General features: G+C 53.9%; 1 protein-coding gene across 1 annotated transcript in view; it reads right to left on the bottom strand.

Annotated features, from left to right (window-relative positions):
* Positions 1–2,433: 2,433 nt before the first annotated feature.
* Positions 2,434–16,899, bottom strand: part of LOC119107662 (glucose dehydrogenase [FAD, quinone]) — a 34,418-nt gene continuing 19,952 nt past the window's right edge. The window contains exons 4-11 of the mRNA XM_037231179.1: positions 16,071–16,205; positions 12,187–12,308; positions 11,159–11,332; positions 10,103–10,256; positions 9,771–9,934; positions 5,132–5,306; positions 3,827–4,049; positions 2,434–3,575 (exon numbers count right to left, since the gene is read on the bottom strand). Of these exons, the coding sequence (XP_037087074.1) occupies positions 3,434–3,575; positions 3,827–4,049; positions 5,132–5,306; positions 9,771–9,934; positions 10,103–10,256; positions 11,159–11,332; positions 12,187–12,308; positions 16,071–16,205 (1,289 nt within the window). The 3' untranslated portion in view covers positions 2,434–3,433. The remainder of the gene's footprint in view (positions 3,576–3,826; positions 4,050–5,131; positions 5,307–9,770; positions 9,935–10,102; positions 10,257–11,158; positions 11,333–12,186; positions 12,309–16,070; positions 16,206–16,899) is intronic.

The following is a 16,899-nucleotide window of genomic DNA, read 5'->3' as shown; positions in this document are numbered from 1 at the left end:
CTCTCTCTCTCCTCTCTCTCTCTCTCTCTATCTCTCTCTCTCTCTCTCTCTTCTCTCCTCTCTTCTCTCTCTCTCTCTCTCTTCTCTCTCTCTCTCTCTCTCTCCCTCTCTCATGTGTAACTCCAGTCATGCATGGGCATGCTCGGAGCTTACAGCGATACCGCATTCACCTGGCGGGAAGTTTTTAAAAAGCTAGGTTTCCATATCAGCCACCAGGCTGCTGCTCACCACGAAACGCGCAAAAAAAAACTGTGGGTCATACGCCTCTGCCATGGCTCGGAGGCTGGAGCCAGCTCAGAGATCCCCGACAAGCCTAGGGTTTTCGAGATATTCAAAAACGTAGATTCCATAAGAGCAGATCTTAAAGGTTCCAGGTACTTTTAAGAGGAGACTTAGAGGAAACCAGCTTCATTTAGCAAAAGGCAGGAGTAGAATATTCAAAGAGCAATCATTGCAATGAACTGCCAAACAAAGTTGTATGAAGTTTGTCTTAAGCAAACATTTAGAAATCGTTTTGACAGGTTTTTTTCGGTCCAAGGATCTCATTTCTAGCTATATTACAGGCAGGTCAAGTGGTAAGATTAGTTTGAGGAGGGCGCGGAGCCTCAGGTAGGCCGGGACCTCGATGGGCACTTCAGGCTCTTTGTTGCCCTGTGGTGTCTTCATGTCTTTACGTCCTACCGGGTAGGGACTAGTGTTCCAGAAATTGTGGGATCTGAGAGGAACGAACCTCCGATATACTAAACAAGGTGCTTGTAGCGCATTTGAGGCCCTGCTAACGTCCTGCTAATGCGTAGCAACGCACCAGTCCGGAGGGGATATTTAGATGGTAAGATTCAAGGTGGACAGTCGCTGACTTTGTGTTAGTAAGTAGATCGTGGGTTAGAAACATCTGAATGCCTCAAATGATGCTTCCGTGTCATTCATTTCACTGCTACGGAGTGCTTCATCAGTTTCGGCGCGTGCCTATACTATCGTCATTAATTTATCGCAATTGTGATTGGTCGCGGGGACGGGCGAGTTTTCTCCCAACCGGTTTGCGTCTAGGTTGTTAGCGATTCATCCACCTTGCTGTTCGAAAAATCGGACTTATAGGTGAAGTTTGTTTCCCATGGTAACATACGTACCTGGTAGTCAGCACATGAAAACCCGATCTCCGTTAGGCATACTGCCAGCAAGAAATCGGATCGGTCTGAAATTATATCAATCATATTAAATGCATCTAGAATAATGCGAACATTAATCGTCCATAGAACACAGCAAGGTCTTTTTTAAGTATTTTAAAAGAGTCAGCTTTGTCGCTCAACGAAACAAGTCAGTGGGTAATCACATATGCATCCTAAAAGTTGCCGTTTTCTTTTAAATTCACGAATGCGGTGGTTATTATCAGGTCAGAAACTGAGCCTTAAGTAGCAGTCAGGGTGTCGTCCAGGCCTGCTCACCAATTCCCATCTCCAATGTTGTGTTCCTTCTGTATGGGAATTCAAGAGGGTTTGCAAGCCCCAGGTGTCTGGAGCTCAAACTAGCTAAGATTCGCCACACATGATCCGATTGTAATAGCGGGACTCTGACTCAAAATAAATGCTGGGTCTGGCTCAGTGATTACCAATAATCAACGGATCTTATGTGTAAGGCTCTAGGACGACCAAAGGTGGACAAAATGACCTGAGATCCGGATCATATCCCGTCTTCTGGCTATTATAGGAGTACCCTGAGCAGGACCAGATCCGGATTACTACAGGCCCGGTTTATGTCCCATCGCCTGTTTGGTATAGGAGCATCTTGAGCAGGACCAGATCCGGATTACTACAGGCCCGGTTTATGTCCCGTCGTCTGGTTAGTATAGGAGCATCCTGAATAGGGCCAGATCCGGACTATTAGAGACTCGGATCACGCCCCGTCTCCTGGCTATTGTAGGGACACTCTGAACAAGGCCGAATCCGAGCTACTTCAGGCTCGGATCACGCCCCGTCTCCTGGCTATTGCAGGGGCACTCTGAAGAGGACCAGGTCAGGGCTATTAGGGGGGACGCCAGAATGCTGAGTGACCTGACAAGATAAATTTATAAAACATCCGCAGGTCGGACGAAAAGCCCTAGGTGCCTGCAGCATTAATCAATAAGCCCTTCAATTATTTGTGAGGTAAATCGTCGATCGACCCAGTTTTTGTCTGCTCGACGAGGTCCCTGGGGATGCTTACAAGCATCTAAATGCTTACAAGGATCTCGCGTGTCCGCTCGTGGTCGCATGCCGCATGTACGACTGGACGAATTCTAGATAGGCCAGTGAAACGAGCAGGCACGCATGGCGAAGGGTGTTTTGGACCATGGATGTGTGCGATCACATCCAGCTCGATGGGGAAAAATATGCAAACCTCTGCCCGCTTTTTGTCGTGTTTGGTAAATTGTATGAAGCCGAACCACACCTAACCAAAATTATCAACGGCAGTGTGTGCAAGCATTCCATATCAACCACCGTAACACTGAGCGAACACATGATTTTGCAGTCAGGCAGCGTTCATTTATATACTCAGCCATACGTTCATTCCCGACACATTCTTGAACTAGGCTATCAAGCACAGCTCACAAGCAAATCTGTAAATTAGGTAACAGTGGACAGTGTCCATACTAAAGAACAATGCCAGCGATAATGCTCATACCACATTATCACATAAACTACGTACAAGTAATTCGAGAATACATAGAATATGCATGCATCCGAAGTCCAATAAATTACTACAGCGCTACTGCAAGCGGTTCAAAAAGCGGCCGCGGTCGGTCGGCGGCGGGCGGGGCTGACCCAGCGGCCCGGGGCGGGGCGTCACCCCAGGCCCGCCCACCGCCGCGCGACAGGCCATTTTGATTTGTACATCGTCGCCGCACCGTCACCTTGCACCCGCCCGCGACACAGACGTCCCTCGTCGGACTCCACCCTTGAGCGTGGCCGTCGCATCCAGCCCCGCCGGAGGAGCAGGCGGCGACCACGCGCGCCTGGCCTCACTTTGAGCACTGGGGATGGCACATGTGATGGGCGAGTCAGACGCACCTGCGAGGTCGCGCACGTCAGAACGGTGCGCACTGCGTCGTGGTAGGGGATCAGAGGACACCGCCGCCGCCCTCGGCGCAGCGCCGCGCAGTCGCGTCACTAACATCTACACCCGTATCGCAGCACCCCCTGACTGGCGCCGGCGAGGGCGCGCGCTAGACGCCTCATCTCCGCAACTCCGCTGCGACACGCGTGCCACGGCGTCGTCTGTGGTCCGAGGCAGAGCCCCCGAGGCCCGCCTCCGCCGGACACGCACTCCACCGGCAACAACGGTCTGTGTCCGAGCCGCGCGCGGCGGAGACCGAGCTCCCCCTCTGACGCTCGCTCCGGGCGCGCGGTGCCACCCTGTCCCGCCGCAGTGGCGCGTGCGCCGCAGCGGGGCCGCGTTGCTAGTGTTGCTCGCTCCAGAAGCGCTTGATGAGGTCGGCCGCCTTCTCGCCGATCATGATGGTCGGGGCGTTGGTGTTGCCGTTGACCACCTGCGGCATGATGGACGCGTCCACCACGCGCAGCCCGGAGATGCCGTATACCCTGCGGATCAGGAGGACGCCCGGTGAGCTCGGAGTGGTGGACCGTCTTTCTCATACCGGCACCGGCTGTGCTGCTGGCGGTACACAGTTACCGTCTGTCACCTTTCCGAGCGAGAGCGAGGGGAGCGAGATTTGTGTCGTTCAGTCCAGCCACCAATACAAGCTGGGATGTCCCAACCGTGTCGCCCACCCCATCGCAACCTGCGGCTAACCCCTGTCACCAACGAAACCGACTGGCACCTGGGCACTGACCTGAGCTCAGGGTCGACTACGGCCTCAGGGTCCCAGTAGGGCCCCATCTTGGCCGTGCCCACCGGGTGGTAGATGGTGCTTGTGTAGTAGCGCGCCAAGCACTCCCAGTACTCGTCAGTCCACAGCTGCGTGTGCTTGCAGCCCGGCATCGGCACCTTGTAGAACTTGGCCCCTAGCCGCTTGAACGCCTGCGTCTCACCGATCGCCACTGCGATCTTGATGCCTGGCGCGGGGGAGGCGGTCAGTGGCGACATCTGCGCTGCCGCCCGGCCGCGGGCGGGCGTCGCAGGCAGCGTCACCTATGTTAGGTGGCGCTGCGCGCACGGATTTGGGACACAAGTCGTTCGTCAGCATACGGACGACCGGTGCTGTTCACCTAATGCGATTGACGCGTCACTATATCGTTAAGCTTGATTGATGCCCAGCCACACCGGTTCATAAGGAAATACGGCAACTCAATCACAGAACGCAATGGTTATGGACTGCGCCTTACAGATTTACTGTACGTAATAAAAAAGCCTGTTACGTTAATTAACCTAACACATTGCATACATCTTTCAAGACTAGGATACCGTACGTATGCTTTCTTTAACAGCCATACTACACGACGGGTGGGATATCAACTAGAGGCTCAGAAAAGAGTTAACAAGCGCACAGACGAAACGATCTCTGGTGTTATAGTGGTCCAAAACTATTACATCTGATACATTCATGCAAGTAGCAGATGTGATGCACTGTGATGTATACATGCAAAAGTAACAAGGGAAAAAAGGCATCTGAATAGGCACGAGTAAATTGAGTCACACTGAGATCACCCAGTCATGCATCGCTGTTACATAGCATGTGTCTTTCACGAAACGTGGTCGCGGCGGTAAATGCATATGTTTTATGCATTTGAAAGTCCCAGTCATGCCTCCACAAAACTCCTTTTTGCTACAATGTATGCGCGGTACTAAAGAGTGCTACCAATTTGTACGCACGAACACGAGACGCACGCACCCCGCTTACCACTGTGGAATATGTGAATAGCTGTGACCGTTGCGATGGGAATTACCAAGCAGTTCACCGCATCAAAGATATTCGCCGCCCGCCGCCGTCGACAGGCGTGCCATGAACCAGCATAAACCGCGCCATGTTGGGTCACGGCGCGCCTTTCAAAGATTTCCCAAACCTAAACATGCCTGCGTTGCACACGTGCATCTACATACTACAAATTCACCGCCAGCCGTGTTCGCACACCCGCGTCTGGCCGCCCCCTTCTACCGCGGTTACAGCGAGCGAGGGTAACGCTGCAGCATCCAGTACCTTCCACCATAGTCCTAATGTCAATCTCCTCCGTGAGGTAGTTGGGTACGAGGAGCGGCGGGTCGTACGGGTTGGCGGAGCGCAGCTGCACCACGCCCTTGGAGGCGGGCCGCAGCAGCATGGGCACGATCGTCACCGTATCCCGGAATAGAATGGGCTTGAACATCTGCCACGTCTAGAAGCCGGGAGACAGAGCCTGGTTAGCGCAGGGCCGGGCGCAGCCGAAGGCCGGGTCACGGGACTGTCGGGCGCAGGCAGCTGCCCGAGTCACGCCGTCACGCCCGAGTCACGGCGTCACGCCTGAGTCACGCCGTCAGTCACGCCGTCAAGCTGGAGGGGGGGGGGGGGCGCTGAGAGAACGTCCAGGTCACTCGGGAGCCTGTCGTGGACGGCAATGGCCCCTAGGTCGAGCGCGAGCATGCTGGGCCATGCAGTCCGACATGCCGCTGCTGGTCTGTCAATCTCAAAACAAAGCGGCAAAGCGGCAAGGTCAAGGCAGGTCGTCAAAGCAGCATCTGTAAAGGAGGTCATGTGGAAACATGTTGAAGATCGTTGTCCTGATGGAAAGAATCGGTGAAGGTGTCTCTGATCCCGTGATGTCACCACTGGCTGTAGTTTGAACTCTACCAAATCATGACTTCTCGCTCCTCTGAGTTGTTACCGATAATAACAGGCGTTATTAACGCCTTACCAACATGCAGGTTACGGTGTCACAGAGTAACACATTTGGGGAAAAGTATTGGTGCTCTGGGCTGCTATAGTTTTTCGGTTCAAGGCGAGTTCAGCAGGACCATTAAAGTCAAAGCATGCATACCTAGGGGGTGCGCAAAGATCTTAATGTGGCAAATTTACGCCAATTACGCTCCGTGGGGGCCAGCAACGCGCTACAAAAATCGAGATTGACATCGGCTTAGACGCTTTAAACAAAGCCCTTGGCGTCGCATTCCTAGCAGGCCGATTCGATGTTCTTGCATCTAACATTTTTTTTTATTTTTTAAAGATTTGATCCGAATCCTTTGAATGGATGAATTTCTGGGATCAGAGCTCACGCCAAGTAGTGCTTGTTGCGTGAGCTCTGACCCCTACCACGTCAACGCGTAATTTCATGTCGACGGCAGAATTTGGTGGTGAAAGCTTAACGTGCCGCAATGCTCGGCACGGTTCGTCCTGCCCTCTGGCGTCAACTGACCTTCAGCGCGACCGCTGTCACCGGACGCGGGCATACCTGTTACGGGCAAATAGCGAGCGCTCTAAAGCGACTCGAACCCAGCGCGCCATGGGTGGGTGGATCGGAAGGCAGGCGCTCCAACCAGCTGAGCCACAGGGGCGGACTTTGAGAAGGACATTAAGGAATTTTGTTACTTGACTTAAGGTGAATAGGATTTTTGGGTAGGCATCAGTGTGTGAATGATTCTGCATCAGTCGCGTGGCAGTGATTGAGATCTTCGCAGGTGGTGTAGACGGTGAACAGGATCAGCTGCAGTGACGTCTGCAGAGGAAGAAGCCGACCAGCAGAAAATCAGCAATTTAATAAGCGTGCACTGGACACGCTCCAATGCGTAAGAACTTACGATGTGTGTTCAGGACAATTATTTGGTGGAGTAACTGTATAAGACGAAGGTCTGTTCGACACATAGTTTTATTGCCCATGGCTTGGGAAGTTCTGGTCTCTTGGTCGAGGTCGAAAAGTGGACAAAAAGCTCAAGGTGAAGTCAGATGGTGTTAGAGAAGGATCAAATAAACTTCATCTCATTTATATCCACATTGCAAACGCATCATCGAGCCACTCTCGACACAATGATTCGTTTTATACCCATTTCCAAGTAGTTCCAAATGTTTTCATTTTAAACCATCGCTGCCCCCACCCTTTTATTTGAATTTCTTTCCGCTCAGCGCATCAGTAGCTAAATGCTATGGTTAAAAATGTCGAATCAGCTTGGTAAGAGAACGCTAAGGGCTCCGTTTCAACTTTCAAGTCGATGTTTTTATAACGTCATGGTAGCTCGCTCAGAGTGAAAATGGTTTGAACCTACCTACTTTAACCTTTTGTGCACCCCCAAGCATATTTTAAAAAATGACACCACATGAACTCGCCTTGAACAGGAGAAGCTGACTGACCCTGAGCGCCCGTTCTTTTTCAAAGACGCGTTATTCTGAAACACCCTAATGTGCATGCATCTGCAACACGTTCATGTGCAGATAATATTGATCCAGAGACGAGACTGCGTGTAACAGAAGCTCTACGGCGCTAAATCTGCAGTTAACGCTGCTCTAAAAAGACACGATTCATAACAATTCTAGCTCCAATATGACTATCTAAGCCAACTCTACGCGCAAACGGTAGTTCTGCGGCAACGCAACTACACATATGCAGTATCTCTACGAAGAGGAGGCAGCACAGACGGAAAATCATGCGGTGGGCTGGGAGCACACCCTTTCCTCCCCACCCCACCCGCTACCCCCGGCTCTCGCGAGCGCCACCTTCCACCAGCGTGCGGACGTCTCGCGGGTCCTGCAGGGAATTGGTGACGATGTGCGGCTTGTCGAACGGCCGGGCGGAGCGGAGCCGCAGGCGACCGCGGCTGTACGGTCGCAGCAGGCACAGCAGGATCGAAAAGCCGTCGCGATACGACAGCGGCTTGAAGTAGCCGCGCCACACCTGCAAGAGGCCGGCCGGGCCGCGCCGCGCGCCGCGCGGGTCATGACCGGGCCTGGCAGCCGGCACAGAGTGCGCTCACTATGGCAGGCTTGGACCGGCAGAGCACTAAACATGCGACCCGCGCATGCACGCACGTTTCTAAGCGCACACTCGATCACGCATCTGCTGCGTTTGCGCCGGTGGGGGTCCTTTGTTATCTGGCGTACCCTCCTCTTGTCGTGACTCCCTGCACCCCTGGCCACATCGTCTGAGTATCTCCTTGTTAAAATCCTGGAGATGAGCCCACGTCAGCGCAGGCCGGTGGGGGAGGGGGGGGGGAGTCATCTCCTTTGGGCCGGTATTCTTATTTTAGCACTGCGGATAGCTCTTGGCAAAAAGTCAAAAATAAATGTGCACTTTACATTGAGCAATACCTACCGTAGGATCCAGCGTCATTGAGCAGATATGTTTAAGACATCTGCATATCTTACACATATCTTGATATATAGATATCTTGTAAGGCAACAACAAGTGCAGATGTAAATGCCGTGATCGAACCAGCGCAAACGATGAGGGCAGGGCCGATGTGAAAGTAAATTTGCCGGTGCACATATATGGAGCCAAATCGATGCAGTTACAAAAAACGCGATGTGCAAATAAGTAGTTCCGTTTTGGTGTTGCAAGAAACATCGTTCATTGAACTTAAAGTTACGCTTTACACTTAAATGTCCTGCGGATGGAAATATAAACAGGTAACCAAACTTATGCCAATTCCGTGCCAGACAATCAATCACCTTTTTGAGATACGAGAAAACATTGTACGTGATGCCTATCTTTGAGAACAGTTACACGGCGTATTCACGACAAGAATGCGCGCGCCTGTGAAATATTTACTTGAGTACTGGCGTGAGCAAACCAATATTTATGCAAAAATACCGGATATCCAAATGACAATTTTTTTCTTGGTGGGGTTTCCACAGGGAGCAGCAGTCTTGCATTCCGATGAATGTTTACCTCCGGATGTAACATAGCTGTACGTGCTGGTGGCGCAGTGCATCTAATGGCCCTCGGTTGTCGAATGACAACAGTGAGCTGTGAAACCCATATTGCCTACGCATGCATTGCTGTAGTCACATGACTCCTTTCAAATTTTAGTAATTTTCGCGCTAATTAAAGATGCTCAAACCATGCAGCACAATGGTTGCTTATGTCCGTGCAATGACGCAACAAATTTGACACACACACAGCGAGCTGGTGCTTTGTTTTATTACCAGAAAGTATATAGCGTCGAAGGTCTACGAATGCTCTTCATTTCGTCCCGTGGCATGTGTTGCCACTGCAGTGATCACGATTTAGACTTCGTGTACGAGTTACTGTATTCACTTTCAGCCATTCACTGTAAGGTCAGCTGTCTACAAAATGCAACTTTCGTCAGGTTTGGTTATACTCAAGTTAACGATGACTAGTCATTCGAGTCGTGTTGTGCCTGACTTCCATGGCATTTAGAAGCCAACTTTACTCATTTTGCAGATAGGCTCCAAAATAACTAACTTAGAATGGTTGACGATCCACCAGTCTCTGAACAAAATAACATCCGTCATGTACATACGCATCTTCCTACTATGTAGATGCGTATGCGCACGATGCGCAGAGGAAGATAGTTTGCCGATAAAGAAATAAGTTGGAAACCGAGTGACCGAAATCTGGGGACTTTCTGTGGGAAGAGCGAACATGAAGTTCCAGGGGACAAACAGAAAGCGTGGCCTCTCTTTTGACGACACTCTGGATCTGCCCCTGGTGACGTAACCTTGTTATGACGCCTAATGCATACAACAAAGGAGATATAGACAACAGGCAATACTGAAGGCAATCACAGAGAGGCGGCAACACATGAAAAACTGCGCTTTGGAGCGCTATCCTTAATAGTGTTCCCCCAGTCATCGAGCGAGCATTATTGACGAATCAATCGAAGCCGGCAGACAGAGACGCTAGCGGCCTCACCTCGTCCGAGAGACCCTGGATTTTCCGAATCTGCCGGCCGCCATCGGAGGCGGGCGTGCCGCTGACGTAGTGGAACTCCACGTCCGGCCAGTCCTCCGTCTGGTTCACGTACTTGGTCTTCACGAAGCCGAGGCCCTCCACGCCGCCCAGCACCGTTAGAGGACCTGCCGCCGCCGCGGCCGACAGGTGAACGGCGGGTAATGTGAGGGTGCGGCGTTGATGACAGGGAAATGGATGGCAACTTGAGGCTTGCAATATGGAAAGAGAAATGCATTTGAAATCAGGGCAAGCTAGTAAGTCTGATGTTTGCTGCTTCGCGAGGCTTGTCTTACCTGAGCCGAACATTGCATATTTGAGGATGCTCGGAATGTTTTCGTAGCGACTTTGAACAAGAGATATGGGCTTGTTTAGCACGAAAACTATTCCTCCTGTTCCTATGTGGTCTTGTAGATTGTATCCGACTGGGAGATCTTGAATCACTGGTATCTGCAAACATGTGTCGCGATGTCAAGAATGAGCACTTTTCTATGAATATCTGATTTTGCGTTGCCGATCGAAAGTGAAAACAGCCCTGCCGTCCCAGCTCTTTCATTTGCATTGATCATTGGCAACGATGCTACAAGTTAAATATTTTAGACGCAGCTTCATTTTTTAAAGAGTCGCAAGTATTTAAGCATTCAAATAGCCTCCCAACATGCACAGGTGGTCATGTGGCAATACACATAGGTCAAGGTACAAGCCCTTTAACGCTGGTGTTTAATATTTATATTACACGCTGTTTATGAATAAAGCGTCACAAAGGTGAAATAACGAATAAGTGTATGACGATGAAGCAAACATGCCTCTGAAACAAAAAGTTACGGCTATTTTGATAGCCCTGACGACAAACCATAGCCTTATTCCTGCGCATCCGATTTTTGACCGTTGAAATTTGGTATCCAATTAGGTCCCAGTGTACCACTTGTGCAAAGGGCGGTGACTTAGCTTCCAGCTAAATGAACGCACTAAATTTTGTAACCATGAAAATAAATCCGCTGGATCCATGTTTTGCATATTAGCTTCAGATGGCTTGGACGACGAAGCTACTCCTCTGTAAGTGCTCCTGGCCTCTGACGAAGTGGCTCACTCGCCTGGGCGTTAGTACCGGTGGAGTCTGCACAAGGATGGACCGTTACGGGGCCCGCCCGACCGCCTCTGCACCGTGCAGCGCCTGTCACGTTTGCCGTACCGGAGTGCATCATCACTCACCCATGCCCCAGAACGCATATCTCTCACCTCGCTCTCGGCGGGGTGTTAAGCCACTCTCGTCGTGCCGATAACGGCCGCCCCGCTCCAGCCCCCAGAGCTGCACCGCTCTGACCCCTGGCCGTCGTGGTCGGCCCGCTCACCCCGTGTTCGTAGAGGTGCGAGGCGGGTCCGACGCCCGAGAGCATGAGCAGCTGGGCCGAGTTGAGTGAGCCTGCCGACAGGATCACCTCCTTGCGCGCGTACAGGATGTAGCGCTTCTTGTGGCGCACCATCTCCACGCCGTAGGCCCGTTTCGTGTCCGGGTCGATCAGGACCTGGCGGCACGCGGCAGCTGCAGGAAGGAGGGAAAGCGGGCGCGCCAGCACGGCTTGGCGCGACGCGCTGGCATTGCGATGGCGCGTGGGGGGGGGGGGTTGCGAGCTTCCGGAAGCAGGTTGCGCGGCTGGACTTTGGAGGCGTTCCGTGGGTTTCCCGCGGAGTGTCGTCTCGTAGCGCTCAGTCGCACGACATGATACAGGAATGTCTGTGGTGTGGAACAGAGGCGTGAGACAAGCAGAACGTGGGACAGAGGCGTGCTCATCAGCGAGGTAACGAGCACCGCTGGATCCGCTTCAGACGCTGCCATGGCTTGCATGGAAGTAGGCTGCGGATGATGTTGCAGCGCGCATTTCTCACCAGGCAGTGCCGTGCCAGGAGCGGAGCACGTTAGCTTCCATATTTGTTGCAGGGTGGGGACGGGGGGAAAGACGCGCTGAAACTGGGAACCATCGCATGCGTGTGGTTTTAGGACCTCGTCAACTTCTCGGCCATTTGCGCCGCATTCTTCCACGGCCGGTGTTGCGAGTCATCGAGGTTATGGGGCGGACGAGTGGATGTCCCTAGCCCTAACGTTCACTGGGCAGACAGGCGTGCCTGCATGATTTACAGTTCACAGATGCATTACGTTATGATAGAATTGAGGCTGTCACTTTCGGTATGCATTGAGTGCGTGGTCGACAAATGGAGGAAAGTCGTTCAGCAAAAAAAAAATGACACCAGTAGCCTGGTGATGAGCTGCCGAGCATTCAGAACATTCCGGGCACGCACAATGCTCAGTAGTAAAGCACGGGTGAAGGTGACCCCAATTCTCAGCGACTCTTTCCACGTGCCTCCGTCAATGGAATCTCACCTTTGTCACGTGACAATGCATTGCCGTGTGGAGGTTTTTCCGGAGTCGCACCGGTCGGATAAATGCCTTAGACGTGCTACATCTGGAGCCTCTTCGTATTGTGCCTTGCGGGATCATGAAGCCTGCGGAGGAAACGCCGTTAATGAACGCATCGTGACGGCGTCTTGATATTTGTGTCTTGAAACACCCGGCGTATTTGGTTAAGGTTGCGTGGTACAGGAGAGTCTTGACTGCTCCAATGACTTTTCAAGGGCTGTGGGTAACCACTTTCTTCTCCCCCCACAGTCCTCTGTGCCCCTTTCCATGCCCATTTTATCCTCCATTCGATGTGCTGACAGACCGAAGTGTACAAGGCACGTGGTTCGCAGATGCCACTGTGTCGGAAACATTTGAAGATCATGGCACCGAATCGAACCGATCTGACAGAAACTATTGTCCACACAGTCCCATTCAACGCCACCACAACTATTCCCCCGAGGCGCATGTCAGGGACTCTGCCCTGCTCATTATCCTCCCAGAGCTCATTAACACGACCATTATTCCTCTCCCGCGACCGCCGACACGACTCAAAGTGCCAGCGGAACGCGGACACTGGCCAAGACCAAGTGAAGAAGGCGTCGCTGGCAGCTGACCAGTCGGTCACTCCCACGGCGGGGCCAATTAGGGCGATATGACGGGCGTCGGCTGACGCAAGCTCGGCGACTTGCGTCAGCCAGGGGCAGTGTCGCCGGCCGGCGCGTGGAAAGCGGCGCCTAGCGCGCTCAACCGGAACCGGCCCGGACGCCGGGCCGTCCGGTCCACCGGCCGCCGGCGGCGCCGGCCCGCCGGCCCGTTTTGACCTGGTGGGGCCTGGCGGACCGGTCGCGGGGCGGCGCTGGTCTGGTGGGAGCCCTGCTGACCTCATGGGAGACACTACTGGTCAGGCGGGAGCCGCTGCCGACCTCACGGGAAACATTGCTGGTCAGGTGCGGGCTGCTGCTGGTCAGGTGGGGCCCCTGCTGACCTCACGGGGGACACTGCCGGTCAGGCGGGGGCCGCTGCTGACCTCAAAAGGGACATTGCTGATCAGGCGGGGGCCGCTGCCGCCTCACGGGAAACACTGCTCGTCAGGCGCGGCTGCTGCTGACCTCACGGGCGCCTAGCTGACGTGAAGGCGATCACTTCCGACCTGCCATTCCTTTCAGCGATCTTCGACTGCAGAGGACCACTCTTAAGCTACGGAGGACGACTCCTGCCCTACTCAGATCTAGTCGGCCCGAGGACCGGTTGGTCAAGTCGATGGAACGACTACCCTAGTGGTACGTCCGGATATGCGCGGTAAATTGCATTTCGGTCCAAAAGTGTCGTCAGACACTACCCTACGCAGTTAAGCTGGCCGTAAAACCATTGGACCGTGAACGCATGGAGATGCTGTTAGCCTCCGCGCGGGAGCTATGAATATTAGTGAACACGGCACAGCGTCAGACCGATGTTGGTACGACATTGTCTCCCGCGATGTTCGCTGCAGCACGGCATAACTCACTTATCGAGTTTCTTCACAAACCGAATCAGAAATGTCGTGTTCGGGCTGCAGCACGACTCCGATGCGCTCCGGTGCACTGCATTCGGGGCGAAATCAGCCCAGCCAACGTCTTCCATTAACTCAGCCAGATGCCGTAGCGGCGTGAGCTCCGCAGACTGAGATCGAGCTGGGTGCCCTCAGCCTGGACTAACGTCGAGCTGCGTCCTCTCAGTCGTCGTTCCAGCGTTGGGCGTGTGGCGGGTCGGAACGCATACGCACTGAACTTGAGCTGACGAGAGAAGCCGACGAAAGCGAAACCACAGGGTCTAAGCCGCTACGGTAGTTCGGACGCACAGAAAGTGAGCACGGTTCGCAGCTCGTTTAAATGTGTGGCGGCACAGCGACCGGCACTCCACGGTCTGAACCAGCGCATTACGAGACCATAAAAATACCGCAGAGGCGTTATAAAGCCATCTTCCACTGGCTTCGGCCGAATGCCGAGGCATGCGTTACCAAGGCGTTCCAACGCGCATTGAACGCCACCGGGCTTTTCAGACTTTTCGAGACGTCGTGTCACTCATCGCGATCCATAGGAGAAACCCTCCGGTAGCTCTGCTATGCCGCCGGATGCTCTGATGGCAGGTTTCCATCCGCCCTGGTAATGCACTTTCAGTGAAAAGTAGAATTGCACGGCGGGAAAGACAACTACCACGTCCAGCCAACTAGCACCGAACCCCAGCTGATACCGCACGTTGGGTAAGGCTCGATTCACGTTGGTTGCTGGACAGCTGGCAGCCAGCTGCTTTTGCCCAGTCTGCAGCTGACGGGGCCTAAACCGGCGCATACCCTGAGTCACGACCCAGGCGGCCGAGGAATGCGCACTCTTTAGCCGGAAGTGACCCCATAAATTCGTCGTGATGCGTGCGGCAAGGTTCTGAACTACTGTACCGGGGAGCTAGTCACGGAACGCTGATTGCGGAGACACAGTTCGGATAAACCTCGGAATTGCATCGGTTTTCTGCTGTTCGGTCTGACAGATCTTGTCTGAAACATAAGTGTAGCTCTGCTCTTTCTGAAAAAAAGAAAGAGCAGGCGAGCGAAAAGAAAGAGCAGACGAGCGGCACAGTGAATTGTATAGACTTCACACAGCGACACAGTGAACTGTATTGATTCTACCACCTGACATCCCAAGTCAGCCAAGTCCATGTGTTGGTATCATGCTGGCTATTTGGAAACGTCCCGTCTGCAAAGCAGCACGTTTCACATTTGCTTCAGCTTTAAGTGCCTACTCGACCTACGTGATGTGCTCAGCGAACCCGAAAATTCGCACATCAGCTAGGTATCTCTTCTTTCGCGTCAAAGAGACACCGCTCGTCGTCGTTAACTTTGGTTGTTAACGTACGGCTTTGGTTGTTAACGAGTAACAAGCGCCTCTAAAAGGCCGTGAAGCGGCTGCGAGAAAGCACGCGTTGCAGCAGACCACTCATGGCCGAACAATACCGAGTGCCGCACATCCGGCCGTGCTGAAAGGCGGGCTCCGCAGCCGCGGCGGTGGCGCATCGATAGTGAAACGCGCGATAATGGAGGCGCGCGCTTTTTGTGGCGCCCCGCCGCCGCGCGCACACGCATCGTCCGCTCAAGGAAAGTGAAACGGCGGCCCAGTGCTCCAGACGGCACCAGCTGGCGCGGGGAGAAACTGGCCGCTGTCTGCGGCGCCAGGCGCCGCCGGACGCGCGTGCCGCCCGCGCACCCCGACCGCAGCGTTCCCGGCCGGCGCCGGGCGGCCCGCGGCCCCCGCCAGCAAAAACAGGCAAAACAGCCGAGATGTTTTTGGTGGTCCGTTCCGGTGCGGCGGCTGGCGAATTGCCGCCCCATGGAGCCGACCTATTTCGGGATGGTGTCTGGTGTTTGCGGCGAATTGAGACCGGCACAGTGGGTCGACGCGGACGGGGTCTAAGTGGGGGAATGCTCCCACGGCGCGCTACCGGGTATCACTCCCACGGTGTGCGATCGAGCGTTGCTCCCACGGGGTGTGGGAGGGGCGCTCCCATGGCGAACTTGGGCATGGCGGGGGGGGGGGGGGGTTAGGGGAGGGGGACACTCCGAGCAGCGAGCGACAGCCCGCGGACATGAACAGCAGAAAAACGGCACTTTTGAAAGGACGCAAAGCCCGTCGCCCGGAACTGCAATGTCACGAAGTTGCGAGCCATAGAAAGCATGGGAACGGACGGCCGCCAGCGGTCGCTACGAGCGGTGTGCCGTGAACAGTGCGATCGGCGTGACCTCTTTCGGGGTCTTCTGAGTTGTTGCCGCACCTCCAGCGCCGCCCCGAGGCTGCGGAGGCAGCACCGCGTCTCGTGAGGGCGGCGAACGGAGCACCCACCGGTCTGCTGCTGGGCGTTGAAGTCCACGTTCTCGTATCCCATCTCGATGCCGGCCGAGACGAAGGCGGTGGCGAGCGGCGTTCGCCAGGGTGCTTCCTGCACGGTCAGGTAGCCGCCCGTGGAGTGGAAGCGCTCTGCGCGTAGTGGGACGGCAGAGTGAGGCGCAGGGGAGGCATACGGCATCGGACGCCAGGGAGTACACCCAGCAATGAACAGAGACTTAGGCACTCTTTAAACAGGGAAGCCGGACTTCGCTGATGGACAGGAGACACATCGACTCTTTGAAAACTTTATGGGAACAAACGCGGTTTCAACTGCCAAGCAAGCCATTCATGAGCGGGTGCTTGATCTGTGTTGGCAAACGCCATCGCCTCGTCTAAGACTGGGAGGTTAGAAATGAGCTCTGATTTAAAAAAGGGCAAACACATACTGATCCATTCAGACACCAGCAACGAGTGGCTGGACCAAGTAAAGGAAAGCTACGCTGCCTAAAGGCACGGGAGAAGTTGTAGCTGAGAAGCAGGCTGACAAATTCGCTGCAAAACCGCAGGGGGAAACGCGGCCAGATAGTCGCTCTCATGGTGGTAGCACGCTGAGCCTAGGAGACACACGTGTTTTCCCCACAAGAGCAGCAAACAATATTTAAGGCTGCGTTCAGAACGCATCAAGCTGGAACGCCGTGGGACGATGCGCGTCGCACACGATTGGGCGCTTCCTAGCGGTTTGTGCGTCGCGAAATAGCCCGATTAGAAGATAAATTATTGGGGCAGTTTCCTGTTATTGTCCGCGGTTATTGACTCTCACTCTCCGATTCCCACTGGCATCATT

Source organism: Pollicipes pollicipes, unplaced genomic scaffold (assembly GCF_011947565.3).
Source record: "Pollicipes pollicipes isolate AB1234 unplaced genomic scaffold, Ppol_2.1 Scaffold_6686;HRSCAF=7923_pilon_pilon_pilon, whole genome shotgun sequence".
NCBI lineage: Eukaryota > Metazoa > Arthropoda > Thecostraca > Pollicipedomorpha > Pollicipedidae > Pollicipes > Pollicipes pollicipes.
The sequence above is the reverse complement of the archived record's forward strand: the minus strand, read 5'-3'. Positions and strand labels throughout refer to the sequence as shown.